At 55.7% G+C, this 18,540-nt stretch overlaps 1 protein-coding gene across 2 annotated transcripts in view; it reads left to right on the top strand.

Annotated features, from left to right (window-relative positions):
- PAQR4 (progestin and adipoQ receptor family member 4) overlaps positions 1–17,779 on the top strand; it is a 36,859-nt gene extending 19,080 nt beyond the window's left edge. For both annotated transcript variants that reach the window (XM_032967985.2, XM_076072486.1), the window contains exons 3-5: positions 9,610–9,828; positions 10,855–11,070; positions 12,155–17,779. In XM_032967985.2, the coding sequence (XP_032823876.2) occupies positions 9,610–9,828; positions 10,855–11,070; positions 12,155–12,414 (695 nt within the window). In that variant the 3' untranslated portion in view covers positions 12,415–17,779. The remainder of the gene's footprint in view (positions 1–9,609; positions 9,829–10,854; positions 11,071–12,154) is intronic.
- The last annotated feature ends 761 nt before the right edge of the window (positions 17,780–18,540 follow it).

Below are 18,540 nucleotides of genomic sequence, written 5' to 3'. Positions count from 1 at the left end.
CAGCCACTTGCTACCCCCCTCCTCCCGCGTGCTCCACTCACCTCCTCATCCTGCTACCGCCTCCTCATCCCGACTCCACCTCGTCCCCACCCCTACTCCCAGCCTCGCCCCTCATTATGTTTGTCTCTTCACGCCGCCCCCGTTCCTCCTCGCCACCCAAACCCCATCCCCCCACCTCATCCCCCCCAGACCCTTCACCTCCACGTTGAAGCCTCCAAAGACAAAGATCCCCCGGCACAGTAAAACCTGCACAAGGCGGTAGGGGCAAGGGCTGTTAGCGAGTAGCTCCTCACGTGGAGCCTGCACCCCCCCTCACCCCCGCCCCTCAACCCCCTCACCCCGCCCTCGCCCCGCCCCTCACCCCCCTCGCCCCGCCCCTCACCCCTTGCCCCGCCCCTCACCCCCTCGCCCCGCCCCTCACCACCGCCCCGCGTGGTGACGTCACGTCCCGGCTCCCTGGCCCCGCTGTCTCCGGGCCTCTCCCTCGGAGCCGCTTTGTCTCCTGTCTCTCTCTGTCTCTTGTCTCTGTCTCCCCTAGCTTTGTCTCCCCTAGCTTTGTCTCCTCTCGCTCTGTCTCACCTCGCTCTGTCTCACCTCGCTCTGTCTCACCTCGCTCTCTCTCTGTCTCCTCTCTCTCTCTGTCTTCTCTCGCTCTCTGTCTCTGTCTCCCCTCTCTGTCTCTTCTCTCTCTGTCTCACCTCTCTGTCTCCTCTCTCTGTCTCTTCTGTCTGTCTCCCCTCGCTCTGTCTCACCTCTCTGTCTTCTCTCTCTGTCTCCCCTCTCTGTCTCCCCTCTCTGTCTCTCCTCTCTGTCTCTCCTCTCTGTCTCTCCTCTCTGTCTCCTCTCTCTGTCTCCCCGCTGTGTCTCCCCTCGCTCTCTCGCTCTGTCTCCCCTCGCTATCGTCTATTGAGGAGCGCTGAGAGAAGCGATCTCTAAGGGGGAAGGCGGCGCAGCTTCATTAGCGAGGAGCCGCGGGGTGCAGCTGCCGGTGGTGCGGAGCGAGCGGTGAGCGCGGACCCGGGGTGGACGAGGTGGAAGCCTCTCCCGTGGTGGACGAGGTGGAAGCCTCTCCCCGGGGTGGACGAGGTGGAAGTCTCTCCCGTGGTGGACGAGGTGGAAGTCTCTCTCGTGGTGGACGAGGTGGAAGCCTCTCCCCGGGGTGGACGAGGTGGAAGCCTCTCCCGTGGTGGACGAGGTGGAAGCCTCTCCCGTGGTGGACGAGGTGGAAGCCTCTCCCCAGGGTGGACGAGGTGGAAGCCTCTCCCGTGGTGGACGAGGTGGAAGCCTCTCCCCGGGGTGGACGAGGTGGAAGCCTCTCCCGGGGTGGACGAGGTGGTAGCCTCTCCCCAGGGTGGACGAGGTGGAAGCCTCTCCCCAGGGTGGACGAGGTGGAAGCCTCTCCCGTGGTGGACGAGGTGGAAGCCTCTCCCGGGGTGGACGAGGTGGAAGCCTCTCCCGGGGTGGACGAGGTGGAAGCCTCTCCCGGGGTGGACGAGGTGGTAGCCTCTCCCCAGGGTGGACGAGGTGGTAGCCTCTCCCCAGGGTGGACGAGGTGGAAGCCTCTCCCCAGGGTGGACGAGGTGGTAGCCTCTCCCCAGGGTGGACGAGGTGGAAGCCTCTCCCGTGGTGGACGAGGTGGAAGCCTCTCTCGTGGTGGACGAGGTGGAAGTCTCTCTCGTGGTGGACGGTGTGGAAGCCTCTCCCGTGGTGGACGAGGTGGAAGCCTCTCCCGGAGTGGACGAGGTGGAAGCCTCTCCCGTGGTGGACGAGGTGGAAGCCTCTCCCGGAGTGGACGAGGTGGAAGCCTCTCCCCGGGGTGGACGAGGTGGAAGCCTCTCCCGGAGTGGACGAGGTGGAAGCCTCTCCCCGGGGTGGACGAGGTGGAAGCCTCTCCCGGAGTGGACGAGGTGGTAGCCTCTCCCCAGGGTGGACGAGGTGGAAGCCTCTCCCGGAGTGGACGAGGTGGAAGCCTCTCCCGGAGTGGACGAGGTGGTAGCCTCTCCCCAGGGTGGACGAGGTGGAAGCCTCTCCCGGAGTGGACGAGGTGGAAGCCTCTCCCCGGGGTGGACGAGGTGGAAGCCTCTCCCCGGGGTGGACGAGGTGGAAGCCTCTCCCCGTGGTGGACGAGGTGGAAGCCTCTCCCCGGGGTGGACGAGGTGGAAGCCTCTCCCCGGGGTGGACGAGGTGGTAGCCTCTCCCCGTGGTGGACGAGGTGGAAGCCTCTCCCCGGGGTGGACGAGGTGGAAGCCTCTCCCCGGGGTGGACGAGGTGGTAGCCTCTCCCGTGGTGGACGAGGTGGAAGCCTCCAGTTCACACCGTGAGATGTGAGGTTCACTCACAGCGTGAGATGCCGGGTGAAGTCGCCAAGTATGTGAGATATATTGTGTTAACTCGTGAATATTGTGTTATCTCGTTAATATTGTGTTAACTCGTGGATATTGTGTTAACTCGTGGATATTGTGTTAACTCGTGGACATTGTGTTAACTCGTGGATATTGTGTTATTTCGTGAATATTGTGTTAACTCGTGGACATTGTGTTAATTCGTGGACATTGTGTTATCTCGTGGACATTGTGTTAACTCGTGGACATTGTGTTAACTCGTGGACCTTGTGTTAACCCGTGGACATTGTTAACGCGTGGAAATTGTGTTAACGCGTGGACATTGTTTTAACGCGTGGACATTGTATTAACTCGTGGATATTGTGTTAGTGCGTGATTATTATGTTAACTCGTGGATATTGTGTTATCTCGTAGACATTGTGTTAACTCGTGGACATTGTGTTAACTCGTGGACCTTGTGTTAACCCGTGGACATTGTTAACGCGTGGAAATTGTGTTAACGCGTGGACATTGTTTTAACGCGTGGACATTGTATTAACTCGTGGATATTGTGTTAGTGCGTGATTATTATGTTAACTCGTGGATATTGTGTTATCTCGTAGACATTGTGTTAACTCGTGGACATTGTGTTAACTCGTGGACATTGTGTTATCTCCTGATTATTGTGTTAGTGCGTGATTATTGTTAACTCGTGGATATTGTGTTAACTCGTGGACATTGTGTTAACTCGTGGACATTGTGTTATCTCGTGATTATTGTGTTAGTGCGTGATTATTGTGTTGACTCGTGGACATTGTGTTATCTCGTGGACATTGTGTTATCTCGTGGACATTGTGTTAACTCGTGGACATTGTGTTAACTCGTGGACATTGTGTTATCTCCTGATTATTGTGTTAGTGCGTGATTATTGTTAACTCGTGGATATTGTGTTAACTCGTGGACATTGTGTTATCTCGTGATTATTGTGTTAGTGCGTGATTATTGTGTTAACTCGTGGACATTGTGTTAACTCGTGGACATTCTGTTATCTCGTGGACATTGTGTTATCTCGTGGACATTGTGTTAACTCGTGGACATTGTGTTAACGCGTGGACATTGTTTTAATGCGTGGACATTGTTTTAACGCGTGGACATTGTTTTAACGCGTGGACATTGTGTTAACTCGTGGACATTGTGTTATCTCGTGTTTATTGTGTTAGTGCGTGATTATTGTGTTAACTCGTGGATATTGTGTTAACTCATGGATATTGTGTTAACTCGTGGACATTGTGTTATCTCATAGTGCGTGAGATATTGTTGGTGCTAACTTCGAGTGCTGCAGTGTTAACTTGGTTGAGATGCGTTAACTGTGAGCGAGACGTTGTGTTGGCTCATGGTTGAGACATTGGGCCCGCACGTGATGGCATCGTCATCATCATAGCCTTTAGTAACTCGTGGGGGTCTGGGCTTCCCTAGTGCGATATCACGGGTCCACTCCACGTGTCACCGCGTGCTACGGGTTGGGCACCCTTCAGACAGAGCCTTGGATACGCGCTGCAACGACAGGGTCCGAGACATCTTGAGACAATTTGTTGCATTGTATGGGTCGCATTGCCGCAGTCGCACTGCTGTGGCTTGGCTGTAGTTGTCCACTGATGAAGGAGACGTGCAGCATCGGCCTGCTGACGTTCTGATGGGGCTGATGGTTCCACCACCGAGTGTCTTCGAGGAATGTGAAGGCCATGAGGCTTTGTGATGTTTGAGTCTCAAACCAGGCGGTCTGCGTTGTCCCTTTGAAGGGAAGGCGAGGCAAGATGACTCTGCCTAACAAGTTGACATCACACAGAACTGCTGCGTGTGTTGACACAGCTGAGCGTGGTGGGCAGTGTTTGTATTGGGGCAGGCGCATGTATGTTGACGGAAGACGTCGTGAAGACGGTCACTCGGAGCAAAGGTCGGCTCTTGGCGTTTGGGCCGACTGGCCTTCAGCCGCGTGATGCCTTGGGCTAAACAGCTGACGGCTTGGGTCCACCAGAATGTGTGGGGCCTTCAGGAAGCCGTTCGGTGTCGTGGGGTTCCCTTTGCTGTACCGGAGTAGAAAAGAATAGCTCAACGTGTCGGCCGAGCGGCTTCTATCAGCAAGGATTTGGTTGTAGTTTGGAGTAGGCCAAATTATCCTCACAGTAGAGGAGCTCCCTGGAGCTCCATTCAGTGGAGGCCCTTCCACCAGCAGTGGAATGAGCAAGTCATTGCAGGGCTACACCTTTACCTCTTATTGCGTAGGTGAGTGGAAGTCCTCTGCACTGTCACTGGGAGTAAAGGCAGGATCTGGACGTTTCGGGTGCCTCGCCTTACGCAGGAATCTTTGGTTCTCAAGCGGGTTTTATGAGTGTGTGGTCCGTGCACGTTTAGAGTGGTAGGGTAGAGTCGTTAGCTCGCTGCGCTACGACCCCGGCGACCCAAGTTCTATTCCCACTCGCAGCCGACACCAGTGCCAATTATCTGAACCGGTCCTGGTCCTCCCCTAGGTCGACTCAGCTTCAAATTAGTACCTGGTGCGGTGTGTAAGCATTGCCGCTAGGGAGAGACAAAGGCGACCGGGCCTGGTTGCTGGCCACCCACCCCTTCGTGTGCCGTGCCGGCCTTAATAGCGGCTATTCGCTAACAGCACTTGCCCCAACAGTCTGTAAAAGGCTATACGGGGGGTCTTTGTCTTTGTTTTGTAGAGGGGTGGTGATCACTGCTTGGTCATGGACGCACGCAAGGCCGTGAGCAAGCCGAGCTCTGGCTCGCTCGTCTATTACTACGACATTCTGGCCATGCTGCTCATTTACGTGCTGTGGTTGGCAGCAGTCATTCTCCTCTTCTAGCCCCAGCCACCACCAAGCAGCACCACCGCGGAATGGCAGCCACCACCAGCAGGTGAGACACCAGCCGTGCGTGCGTGTGTGTTGCGTGGAGCGGTGGCGCAGTGGTTGGCTGTAACCTCGCAACCCGAGTTCGATTCCCGCTCGTGAGCAATAACGGTGGCGAAATATTTGAACCGGTGTCTTGGCATCTCTTGGGTCGATTTAGCCTTTAAGGAGTACATGGTGCAGTGTGTAAATATCAGCGTTGGGGGATACAAAGGTGCTCAGATGTAGCTCTGGCTTCGTGGATATTCATCTGTGTAATGATGCCCTTGATATTGTGAAGTATGGTCAACATAATCCTTGCGACCCGCACGGCGTGGGGAGTCCTTGGTCCACCAGTTGATCGATTGACACAGCGGCTGTCAACGAGGAGGACAACGGTGGGAGTGAGGTGTGCAGCGGCATCCCGATACGGTAGCCGAACGAGGAACGTGTTGGAGGTGCGATCAAGCCAAGACATGAAGATCTACGGAGAGAAGATGTGTTGAAGAGTCAGATGCGGCACGGTGACAGAGAGAGGAGATGTCGACAAGATGTGGAGGTGTTGGATAGACGGCTTCCACGGCTGCCCACATCCAGGCCTGCGAGCGCCTCGCGCACCGGGCAGGCCACGGCGTGACCCCCCCCGACCCAGGCGCTTGCGGTCCGGTCCTCAAGGCTCCCGAGTCCTCCGTCCAGTGCGCTCGAGAGGACAGTCCTCCCTGATCCTCCGCAACGTGCCGCGCAGTCCACACCGTTCCTCGGTTGCCGTTCGGGCCCGCTGCAAGTGTCCCGTTTCCAAGGCGCAGGCGAGTGACGCCGGACGAGCGCGGACCCCTCGAGGTGGACGACGGTGGGCGGCGCGAGACCGACCGAGCGTGAGGTCGACTTGGCGGGCTTGAGGTCGGTGGGGGTGACGAGATGGTGGGAACGTGCTCCGGGCGAGGTGTCGAGTCTGTTGTCCTTCCCCCCCGCACCTCCGATTAGCACGGTTGGCGACGGTAAAGAAGTTCAACGTACATTCATACAACATGCAGACTTCAGGTAAGGGGCAGGAATATCACCGTGGAGCTGCTAATGGCGATGGGGTGCGGCGAATAGTCCCATGGTGCCGCAGGCGTGAGAGCCGAGCGAGCGAAGGGGACGCGGAGGCGGGCGTCGAAGTGGTCGGACCCCTCGCTGGCTCCACGGGTCGTGGGCGGGCGGGCGGCGCTGCTGGAGCCGGCGCCAACTCTGCTGCGACGCGCCTGCGGTGTCGGCGCGTCGCGCTCCCCGGGTCGCCACGGCGTGCCACTTGGAGCAGTGGTGTGCACAGCTCCAAGTGGCACGGTGTGCACTGCCTGTGACACACAAGGATCCTCCTGGCTTCTCTCTGTCGCAAACCGCCAGCGGTCACGGGGCTCCTGTGGTGCCGCGCAGGCCTCGCTCTGTCGACCGCACATTTCACTTGCCTGCTGCCAGCGGTTCGTCGATTGGCAAAGTCGCGTGTGGCGGCGTACGCCCACCGTTTCCAAGGCGTGGAAGAGTAGACCAAATACTCTTTTTAGAGCTTCCTACAGTGGAGGCCCTTCCCCCAGCAGTGGCGTCTGGGGCAAGCATGCGATTGCAGGGCCGCACCTTTGCCTTTTAACCAGGAAACGAGGGCAAATGTACCGCACGGGTCACTCGGGCCGCCGAGTCGTATGCAAGTTTCGCGCGTGCCAGTAAAGATTCCACTTTAAACCGTTACCGGATGCTGATTCTGAACACGGTTACTGGTTTACAGGTTACTGTTTAAACAACCCGGATTTGAACCCAGGATCTCAGCAGTGCCGGCTCAACGCTCTGACCTCTGAGCCGCCGCCACCACCTCCTGCCCCCTCCCCCCTCTTCTGTCGTCACTGTTTCCCGTCGGAAGAGAAATGTTCCCCACAGCGTGCGTGGCGATGGCCACACAGGGCCCCCTCTGCGCCGCATGCGCTGCGTAGCAGTTGCACTCCACTCCTGCACGGCTCCACTTGGGGGAAACTACCATGGTATATTCTAGTGGCAGTGAACGTGCAAAAGTTTTTCCTAACTTTGTCGTTCTCATTAAGATTTTGTTTTTCATTGTATTTTGTTTTCCTCGCTCTGCTTTACTGCCGATATGAATATTGCCATTGTTTGTTGTTGTAACGTTCTGACCCACTCCAACTGGACATCTGTGAAAAAGAGCTTGATAGCTCATCGTATTCCTGCAGGATAAATACACATTCTGATCCTTATGGAGATTACTTAAAGTGTTCTGCAGCAGCTGTTCACACGACACTGCCGTCTCTGCAGCCTGACGATACATTACACTCGTCACGTGCGTGCTCCCTGTTACACACAAGGCCCTTCAATAAGCAAAACAAATATTACTCTACTCCTCTGGCCTCTCTGTGCTGAGCAGAATGACCATCGCCTGAAACGTCAGCTTTATATATTATTTTTACTTTAAGGCCACATTGTTGATGAATGTGTGGAGTTGTTCTTGTTGATGTGCTTTGTGCATCACTGCCATCGCAGCAGCCTCACGGAACAATGTGTTTACTTTACAGAAACGATGACGTCATGAACCGCCATGCCGTCCTGCGGGAAATGCTTTGTGTTACTTAACGATTGATCGAGCACTTTGCTTACTTTGTATTTTTCCTAAATAAGACGCAATTGTCACTATAGAATGATAACTTGCAAGACGGCGATATGATGAGCGTGGCGCTCATACTGTGCCATGTACCGCAGTATCACCATATCATGGTGCCTGATAGGCAGCATTCTGGCCTCGCTGATTAAACCACTTGGACCCATGACGCACGTTTGGAGATATGTTGACCGTCCACAGGTGTTTGATGGATCGGAGAGCTGGACGCTAACTCGGCCAGCTCCAAGAGGAGTTGCTGACATTTGAGCTCCGTTGTCTGAGACGAATGCTGGGAATTTTTGGCGAGAGAGGAAATGCAACGCGGAAGTCTGAAAGGGAACGTTGCAGGGCAAGTGTTTTTTTTTAAGGAGCGTAAACCATCGCACAAACTCCGGTCATCCTCACAGCAGCTTTTGGCGAGCCATCGAAGAAAGACCGCATTGCGCACTTCCAGATGCGCTTCTGCAGCCATCTGGAACGCTCCTGCGATAGGACGCCACGAGAGCTATGCTCTTCAGTCTAGATTGAAAACTGATTTTTGCATTTAGTTTGTCCTTTACCCGGCGCCTGCAATTAGTACGGTTGGCTACGTACGGTGAAAAAGAAGTTCAACGTACAATACGTGGGACGTGTGAGCAAGGTGGAGGAAGGTCGTGAGAGGCATCGGAGTGGTCTCCACGAGTGCGGCGGCCAACGGGAAGACCCCAGTCCAGATTGTGGCGATGCTGGGCAGGGCTTGAAGGTCGTTGTGCATCCACGGCACCGCGGCCACGGGATCGGGCGGAGGGTGGGGCACGTCGGTGGCATCGTCGGTTCGCGCCACGACCACGTCTCCTTCCTGATCCCGCCGTGACTCCCACCATTACTTTAATAGGAGTAGTTGGGCTGCCATGAATGTCCGCACGACAATAAGTCGTCACCTCGTTGAGCTATCATTGTGTGGCCAGGCCGCTTCTGTAAAAGAGCTATATAGCTCGGTGGCGCCTTACCTGGTAGAATAAAACATATATTTTTATTTCCTCGTCTCGACCACCCCACCCCCTCCCCGTGGCTGAAAACAGCTTAATATAGAGAGGTCCACAGAGCTTGGCCAACTGTTGATGCCAGCTCCTCACTGCCTGGCTGCTGCTGCTGCTGCTGCCTTCCCGCTTGTCCGTGGTCCCTCCTCGTGCCTCTGGTTCATCCTCTCCCTTCGAGAGCAAGTGGGGAAGAAAAAAAACAGACAACAGCTAAAAGGATGGAAGAAAAACTGTTTTCGTTCTGCACGATTCATCTTTGTAACGCGTAAACCGCCCGGTACACTGCTGATGTGGAGCGCTGGGTAACCTCTAAATTACTCTTTGGTTATATTGGGTAAAGTCACGTAGGTGAAAATAAAATAACAAAAAATCAGGACGTTTCGGCCACAACACAAGCGGCCTTCATCAGGTGAAGGGACGAGACTGTCTGGAGGACAGCGCTGTCCTCCAGACAGTCTCGACGTTTCGGCCACAACACAAGCGGCCTTCATCAGGTGAAGGGACGAGACTGTCTGGAGGACAGCGCTGGCCGAAACGTCGTGATTTTTTGTTATTTTATTTTCACCTACGTGACTTTACCCAATAGAACCAAAGAGTATGGATCCTAGCAGTCACGAACGCTTTAAATCTAGAATTAACCTCTAAATGATCTTAAATGTTTTGGAGAAACTCGCCCCCATTGTTTCAACTTGATGCGTCTCCCACCCCCGCCCGCGTGCCACGGCCGGGTGGCGCAGGCCTGCCTCTGCTGTGGTTCCTGCTGGTGCTGCCGCCATCGCTGCCCTGGGGCCGGCTCCACACGCCCTGGCTGGCCGCCGCGCACTGCCTGGCGTGCGCGTGCCCGCCGCTCGGCAGCGTCTTCTACCACCTCTTCATGAACCACACGGGGGGCCCGGCCGTCTACCGGCGCCTGCTCTGCCTCGACATGTGCGGCATCTGCGCCATTACGTCGCTTGGTACGCTCGCGCGCGTTAAACCGATGGCCGCGGCGAGGGTTTTTCTCGATGTGGGGTCCCCGCGTGCGGAAATATTTTCTGATTCGCTGGCCTAGACGGATGTTGGCTGAAATGCTCATTAATGAAAATAACTTATCAGTCCCGAGGCTCCCGCAAGGGCGCGCAGGAGGGCGTGTGGCACAGTTTGAGGCCAGCTATCATAGAGTGCGGCGGTCGTGTCACTACGCTTCTCTGCCCTGAGTACAGAACAATGTCTTTAAAAACAACGGCGCTACACCTCTCTAAGGAAACTTAACGCCAAGCCACTCGCACGTTCCGAGATTCAGCGGTGAACGGGACCCCACCCTGCAACTTGCAGCACGTCCCGGAATGGGAGAGGGTTAACTGGCTGAAAACAGCTTAATATGGACAGGACCGCAGAGCTTTGTCAACTGTTGGCACCGGCTCCTCACCGCCTGGCTGCTGCTGCCGCCTTCCCGCTTGTCTGTGGGCCCTCCTCGTGCCTCTGGTTGTAACGCATAAACGGCCCAGTACGCTGCTGATGTGCTGCACAGGGCAACCTGTAAACCATCCGCAACTCGCCCCCATTGTTTCAACTTCCACCCTGGGAGAATGAAAATCCACGGTGCCAAAAATATGCACCTCCCTAAACTGTGTGTGTGTGTACGTGGGTGAACGCACCGCTTGGTTTACATTCGCACGTCACCATGGCAACACTACCCAAGGCACCTGGGTCTGTCCCGTGACCACCTGCCAGCGTGGCCTCAAGGTGCCCCTAGCTTGGCACGAGCCGTGGTGACATTACCGCCAAGGTGGCGAGATGTTAACCACCTCACCTGGTATACAGGAGCGCGTGGGTTCGATCCCGACTCTGAGGCCTGTATCATTTGTGGCCAGGTCGCTTCTGAAAATCGTTGAGTTTACTCGGTGTTGAACAGCGGTTGTTGTCGTTGTTTTACGTGGCTGAGAGACTGAGACGAGTGATGCTGTGTCCACCCTTGTGCCCCTCGCCCTCCTCTCTTGCAGGAGCGCTCTCCATCATCTACTGCTCCTTTCTGTGCCGCCCCGTGCTGCAGACGCTCGGCATGCTGGGATACTCGGTGTTGTCGCTGATCGCCCTGCACCGGGCCGTGTCGGCCTCCACCAACAACGCGCGCCTGCGAGCGTTCGGCTGGCAGGCCGCCTTCCGCATGGCCTGCTACACGTGCCGCTGGGCTGGCCTGGCCACCACCTCGCTCGGAGGTGCGCTTCACGTTGATGAGCGCCCTTCGGCCGGAACGCTTTTGACGTTCGTGTCGAAAGCGGTTACCCACGAGCTCTCTCGTCCGTGCGTCTTCAGAGTGAACAAACTCGAACTTGAAGTTGCGTTGCTGTGAGAGGGATTTACACGCATTGAAAACCGGACAAAATTCGATGAAAGGTTTGCCCCAAAGCTTGTTGACGTAAAGGGGGGGGGAGCCCCCCTTGGCATCCCTGCCGCTCATGTCGCCCCCTCCTGGGCAGATCCGCTACGCGAGCTCGGGAGTCTCATCGGGGCCTTCGGATCCACCGTGTGAGCGTCGTGGTCGCTAATTAAATACCTACGAGGACAAATCATATGCTGGGAAAGCGTAACCGGTTCCATCTCAAGCGGCTGTGTTTGCCTGAATGTGTACGCAGCATTGGCCCTTTTCTCAGTTAAATGCTGGATGAGGGCCACTGGCTATATGACCATACTTCACCACGCTGGTCAATTTGGGTTGGTGAAGGCTACGGAGCTTGCACGTGGAAGTGCGGACGTGCCGCACAGCAGTGTCCCGACTGCGCCGCCCTCTGCCGACCGCCACCCCGCCTACGTCACGCTGGCGCCTGCTGCTGATCGCCCATCCAAGCACTGTCCTGGCTCAAACCCTCGCTTAGCTTCTCGCTCTGGTGGGACCGGGCGTATACCGGGTGATTTGGGTGCCACGGTGGCTAGGAGATGTTAACTACCTCGCCCGGTATACAAGAAGTTGTGGGTTCGAGCTCGACCCTGACACCTGTTGTATATTTGTAGTTTGCATGTTCTCCCCATGGTCGTGTGGATTTTTCTTCAGGTCCTGAGGTTTTTTTCCTCCATTTAGAATCAACGTCACGCATTTAGAGTATTGTGGCTGCAATAAATTTCCACATGACGATGAACCACTTGGTTGAGCTATCATTTGCCGCCGCCAGGTCGCTTCTGAAAACGCGCCATAGAGCTCAGTGGGCCTTGATGTGTAAGCGCCAGTTAATGTGTGCTCTCTCTTTGTCTCTGTTTATATCTCTTTCTGTGTCTCTCTGTCTGCCCGTCCCGCACGTGGTCCAGCGGTGGCCGGGCTGGCGGCGTCCCCCGATGCCGTGGCCGACCCGTCCCTGCGCCACTACGTGCTCATGGACCTCGTGGCGATGGCTGGCGGCGCCATCAACGTGAGCCGCGTGCCGGAGCGCTGGCTGCCCGGGCGCTTTGACTACTGGTTCAACTCTCACCAGATCATGCACGTCATGGTGGTGCTCAGCATCCTGCACCTGCACTGGGGCGTCGTGCCTGACCTGCTGCGCGCAAGCGACATGCCCTGCCCCTCCTGACGCGCGGTGCTCCCTTGGTCCGTCTTTTTAAAAACTAAAAAAACTAAACAATAAATTTGTACTATGTTGTGTTGATGCACCGGACTCCTGGTCACCAGCACCGCCGTGCGCTCGTGCCGTCAGGGAGGTTTATTTATTTGCTTGTCGACTAAATAACTCTGAACGCGCCCCCCCCCCCCCCCAGAACTCCGAAGCCAAGTAGGGTAGAGCCCGGACGGTGCGCTTGCTGCGTGGGCGACCGCCGTCATCGCATGGGCAGCTGCTGCCGCTGTAGATGTAGCTGCCGCTGTAGCTGCCGCTGTAGCTGCTGCTGTAGCTGCTGCTGTAGCTGCCACTAGCGGCTGTAGCCGCTGCTGTCAGTCTACGTGGTCAGCAGCAAAGAGCAGCGCAGCAGCAAAACCCATTGCTGCTGCGCTGCTCTTCAGCGCTGTGGCTCCGGCGACGTCTGCGCTATCCGCCGTCACCAAGCCGCACCGACCAAAGTGGCGGAAGTACGGCCAGGCAGTCTCCGCGACCCATGCAACGGTGAATTGACAAAAGGGCTGCACTCGCCCCCCACTGCGTTTTGCAGGGCCGCCGGGTGTCGGTAAAAACTTTTCTCGTGATTGGCCGCGGTGAAACGGAACGCGGCCGTCGGAGGTGACCCCACCGCCGCTCCCAGGGATCGCAGCGTGGCACGATCGGCTCGGGGGTGGGGGAGGGGGGGGCCTGGCGCGGGGGACGCTTCGCGGGGCCCCACCTCCATCCGAGTTCCCTTCCCCTTCGCAGCCCCCTGCGATGGGCAGTGGGCGCTGGTGCAGTTGCACCGCCTGCGCCGCTCGACGACTCGCCGAGCGTGCGGCCGAGCGTTTGCGCGGCCGGGGTGGTGCTTGTGGGAGTCTGACCGCGGTAATGTTTTCTACACCGCGCGACCATTCGTCTTTCCCCCCCTTTTTGCATCGTTTTTCTACAATGCCGTGTCGCAGCTGGAATGAACACGTCCGCGAGCTTTTGAACACGTCGCGCGCTTTTGAACAGCGGCGATTATTTCTTCGTATACGTGTTGGGCAGTTTGTGCCGAGTGTTCCATCTCTTGAGCTCATGCAATCCGCCGTGGAAGTATTACTCGAGTGGTGCGTGTTTTAAACTTTGCGTCGTACGGTGGTTCAACGCCTCCTCGTGGAGGTCCCCCAACCCGGTGTGTGATGTTCAGAATCGGAATCGTTATTTTCAGCTGGAAGAATCCGATGAGCTCTGAGAACTCTTTTTCCACAGGTGCCTAGGAGGGGCACGGGGTCAGAAAGGTACAACAACACGATGCCGGCGGTGTGATGGCGAGCCAGCGCGCTGGATTTGCAATCCGCAGGCCACCGGTTTGATTCCATCTTCCCCTCGTGGGGGCCCCTTACACCAGCGGTGGCGTGAGCAGGAAATTGCAGGGCTGCGCTTTTTTTGTCCTCGACCACGATGTGGGTCAAAGGAAAAAGGGGACCTCTGCACCAAAGGGCTTCCAAGAGAAACAATTGGAATAAAATGTTGGGTGATTTTGTTTTATCGCGGACATTAAAGCAAAGCGTGATAACGAATAGGGTCGACTAGTTGCTGTGCAGATTGTAGCCGTCGCGATGTCCAGTTCGGCCACCGCTAAACATTGCAACCTTTACCCACGAGAGAATCTTCACGGAGTCGAAACTGCTTCCAGGAATACCTTTAGCTTGAGATGTTTGACTAATTTTTTTACATTAAAATCGTAGCATGAAACCATATTGTTTGGCGTAAACCCACGTGCGTTTATAATGTGTGGTATGTTACTTTGTTTACCTCTGAGTGTCGCAGTTTGATTTAAAATTCAGAAATTGGCCATTTTATAATTCGCTATCGTGGTTTCACCGAAATGATGCCAATGCATTTACAACATTTGACAACATCTCAAACAAATAACGTGAAAGGTTAGTTAACATGCCCCAATTGTAGTTGCAATGAAGGAGATGTTTTGATATAATATTGTTCTTGCAGTATTCTCAAATTGTTAAACCAAAAACAGCGGGAGATTGAATACGCCCTTTCCATAGACATACAAACCGAGACGGCATGGTACGACGGGTTGTTTTCCACCGGCTATTTTCCCTGTCGTGCCGGAAGCAAAAACCCTGACACCCCGGCCTCACCCTACGTCGGAATCTGGCTCGGGGCCAAGCAGGGCCAGGGATGAAGGTTGATGACACTCTTAGTCCCTGTGAGGTAATTCGGTACGGAACTCGGACGCGGTGTGACCGCATCGTCGACCTGCGTCGAGACATTGTGCGCGCGTGACCATCGGCGGCACGGTTTGGGGTTCTGCAGTGGAAAAACAACGTGGGGCTTCCCCAAGCTGGGGCCGGCTCAGTACGGCTCGGTTGTACATTGGAAAAGCAGTCCAATAGAATTCCAGCATACAGCCTGGGGTGCTTCTTGTGGTCTTTACACTTTTGTTTGTTGTATTTTAATTTCCCCGTGGAGTTGATGGGATTTGTTTTAATCGGCCTCACGGATGGACACCGCCACGGTGATTGTGAACGCGTTCCGCAAAACTCGCCGACAGGTTGGGGAGCCGCCTGCTCCAGGTGCTGAATCTGACCTTCAGAGACCCCTTCTGGCAGGGAGCCACACAATGAGACACGCCACACCTCGGTCGCGTCTGTGACTGCAAGGAGGCCCCCTGCAGTGACATCCAGAGACTGGGCGTGCTCACATTGGTGCCAGTCCGAAAATACCCCCCCCCCCCCCACCTTCTAGTGCCAGATTAGTACGGCGGAAATTATTGCGGTGACGGAAAAATATCGTTGACGGGCTGTTGGGAAACGGTCGGCCCTATGTGGCCATGGTCCACGTGGTATGAATGGACGGGTGGAGCGCCTTGTGGGGCGCCTTACGTGGGGGGCCTTACGGGGGGGCCTTGCAGAGGCCTTGCGTTCCCCTCCGCTGCTCTGCAGGGCAGAGCAGTGTTTTGAAATACATGCTAACATCATTTGTCAGCTATGATCAATCCACTGCTGGATGAAGGCCTCCCCAAGCCGACGCCATTTGTCAGGGTCCTGTGGTGTAGCGATCTCTCCAGCAGCTGCGTCCATCTCATCTCCTCTGGACGCATCATCTCGAGGTCGCCGCCTTTGCCTGCCACTCCACTCTCAGTCTTGACCGTCGGCGGTCATCCCGCTCGTGACGCTTCCTGACCAAGCCCACTGAGCAGTCGATCGGACGTCTCTCCCACTGGCGCGTGCTGCACTTTACTGAACCTGTTAAGCCGAACGGTACCCGATGCAGGATTTCTGCTGTGAGTCACGTGGCGTAGAACAATGTCGTTCTCCACGTTGCTCCGGTTTATATGTTGAACTTCTTTGGCGCCGTACGTAGCCAACGGTGGGAATCGGAGGTGCGGGGGAAGGATAAACTAAACACGAAAGCAATTTTAAAGAAATGAGTTTTAAATCCAGATTTGAATGTGCACAGCTCCAGTGGCTTCCTAATTCCTGAAGGAAGAGCGTTCCAGACGGCCGCAGGAGCGCATTGGAAAGCGCGCGATGCGGTGGACCGTCTGGAACGCGTGCCGCGACACGAGGAGCCCGCGGTGGCGGCAGCAGCGGCTAGCGGGTGGGACAACGTCAAGCTTGGGATGCCGTGCGGGCATCGTAACAGTGCGAGGAAGCCGGGGCGCGCGGGGAAGCGTTCTCCCTCTTCAACTCCAGCTGCACGCAGCCGTGGAAACTGCTTTGGGCGCGTTGGGGGTTGCCCCCCCGTGAGACGAACCCCCCAGGGATGTAATTGAGGTTTTTTTCCCTGCTCTGCCATGGTCATTAAAATCCGTCACCTGCCCAAAGCGATCGCCCCATGGCGCTGTCGCAACGTCACGAACGGTGCACCTCGACTGAAGTCATCGACATGCCGCAGGGCTGAACTCCGTCTATGGCATTAACTCGGTGGGCAGCAGCAGACGGCGGTGCAGCCAAATCGTTAATTGCACTACGCTTCTATGCTCCCCCACGTCTATTATTCCCACCTTCAACCCATAAGAACCGTCATGGTGATGTATGGTCAAATAGCCCCCCACCAACGACCCGCTGAGTTGTGGGAAGGCTCTCATCCAGCAGTGGATTGACACGGGTGGGGGATGGTGGTGGGGGGGGCTGTGTGCACGAGTAGGGGGATGGTGGCGGCACTGGCGAGTCGGCGTGCGCTGTGCCGAGGCGCGCGCGCGCTTTTGAGCCCTCGGAACGTTGAGTTGTCTTGAAATTGAATACAAAAATAACGCTTTCATTTTACACGGCGTCATTTGTGCTAAAAGCATCCCATAACGCTGTACATTAATTATATGAGGACCAAATCCCACGTACAGCCACTAACAAGCAAATGAAAACACTACAAGGACGGAAATTTAACAAAAAAAATAATAAAGGAGTGGCACCAAAACAAAACAAAAATTAAGTGATCAACAACAGCGAATTGAGTCCACGAGGTATGCGACTACGACCACACATCCCAGACCACACTCCCAACTTCCCAACCAAGCCAGGAAACCCTCACAGGAGGTGGCGAACCAACCAGTTCTGGCTCATTCATTCCAATCGCTCCAATGTCCACAAAGCGATTACCGATTTTTCAGCGTATGCCCCGGATGAATGAAAAGGGCCTCTAGTTCAGATTTGAATGATACTGTGATGGAGTCGATTTGTCGGGTGTGGAGTGGGAGGGTACTCCAGACTGCAGGGGCTACCGCCTGACGAGACTCGTTCACCCAATGCGTTCGAGTCTTGTTTTTAGGGTGGAGAGCAGATCTGACGACGATGAACGGGGAACCCGGGGAAGGGAGTAAACTGAAATCGGAGGGGAGAGGTGGGCCCGTGAATAATTTTGCAAACGGCGAGTGCACTCTTGAAGGGCGATTCTGAACTGAGCAGGGTGCCAGTGGAGGGATCGTCAAGTGGGTTGTAATATGTTGACGCTTCCAGGCATGATGAGTGAGTGAGTCCTCTTGCGGCTGCGTTGTGAACGCGCTGCTCACGTTGGATGAGAGCCGAAGCGAGGCCAAATAACAGAGGAATTTAGTTCACCAAGTATTTAAAAGTTAGAAAAAAAAGTATCTGGTAGCTTACTTTGAGATCTAGTTAGTAACAGTGGTGGTTGTGGGCACGACGTATCTTGGTAAACACCACGTGCTATATATATCCAGCCGAACACAGTCGCACTTCGGGAGAAGCTGACAAGCTCCGTTCACAAAACGGCTGTCCGTCAACGCGTCAGGAGTCTTGGTTTGTGGTGCGCAGTCTGAATAGGCCGGGGCGACTCGTCGTGACGGTGGTCTACGAGCGTCTTTCATTCGTTTGAATAAAGTGCAAGGCATCAAATGGAATGCTCGCGGTGTCTGCTTACCGGTTACCCCAGGGTTATTCCTGATACGTCGGAACTCTTGGGTCCACACCGCCGGCGAGCCGCGCTCACGGGAGCGGGCGGGGGGGTGCTGCTTGTGGCTGTCGACGGGCGACGGAGCGGCCCGCAGAAGCCCCCCCGTGGGCGAGGTGGCCGAGTCCGCTCGCTCGCTTCGCTCTTGTCTGTCCTTCGTTTTTAATTTGCCGCGGTCAATTATCGCGCTTGCGTAAACGCAGTTTCGAGTAGAAACCAGAATAACTTCCCGTCTTATCGCGCAGAGCATCGCGTTGCAATGTCCGGAGGCGGCCTTGCAGAGATGGCACCACGGAGCTTGTGAAGTTACTGGCAGAAGCCCTCGTCTCTGCAGCCCAGCGCCCGGCGGTGGATTCCCTGCACATTGCTGAATCAAGCCGAGATTTAAATTGGTTGTTGCTATGTCCCCGCCACGAGAATGTAGAATTTCCACTGTTGGCTCGGGGCCAGGGACGCAACCGCATTGGGAATTGGGGGTGTCCTGGCGAACCATCCCTCCGTAGATTGGCAGGCGTAAAAAACGAAGGAATGTTGTTCAAAACGTTGTGGGTGTAGCTTTGCCGTGGGCGCCACGATGACGAGATTTTAACTACCTCGCGTGGTATACAGGAGGTTGTGGGTTCGATTCTGACCCTGACGCCTCCTGTATATTTGGAGTTTGCATGTTCTCTCCGTGGTCGCGTGGATTTTTCTCCAGGTCCTCTAGAAAAA

Source organism: Petromyzon marinus, chromosome 38 (assembly GCF_048934315.1).
Source record: "Petromyzon marinus isolate PM22_M1 ecotype Great Lakes invasive population chromosome 38, UKy_Petmar_22M1.pri1.0, whole genome shotgun sequence".
Taxonomy (NCBI): domain Eukaryota; kingdom Metazoa; phylum Chordata; class Hyperoartia; order Petromyzontiformes; family Petromyzontidae; genus Petromyzon; species Petromyzon marinus.
The sequence above is the reverse complement of the archived record's forward strand: the minus strand, read 5'-3'. Positions and strand labels throughout refer to the sequence as shown.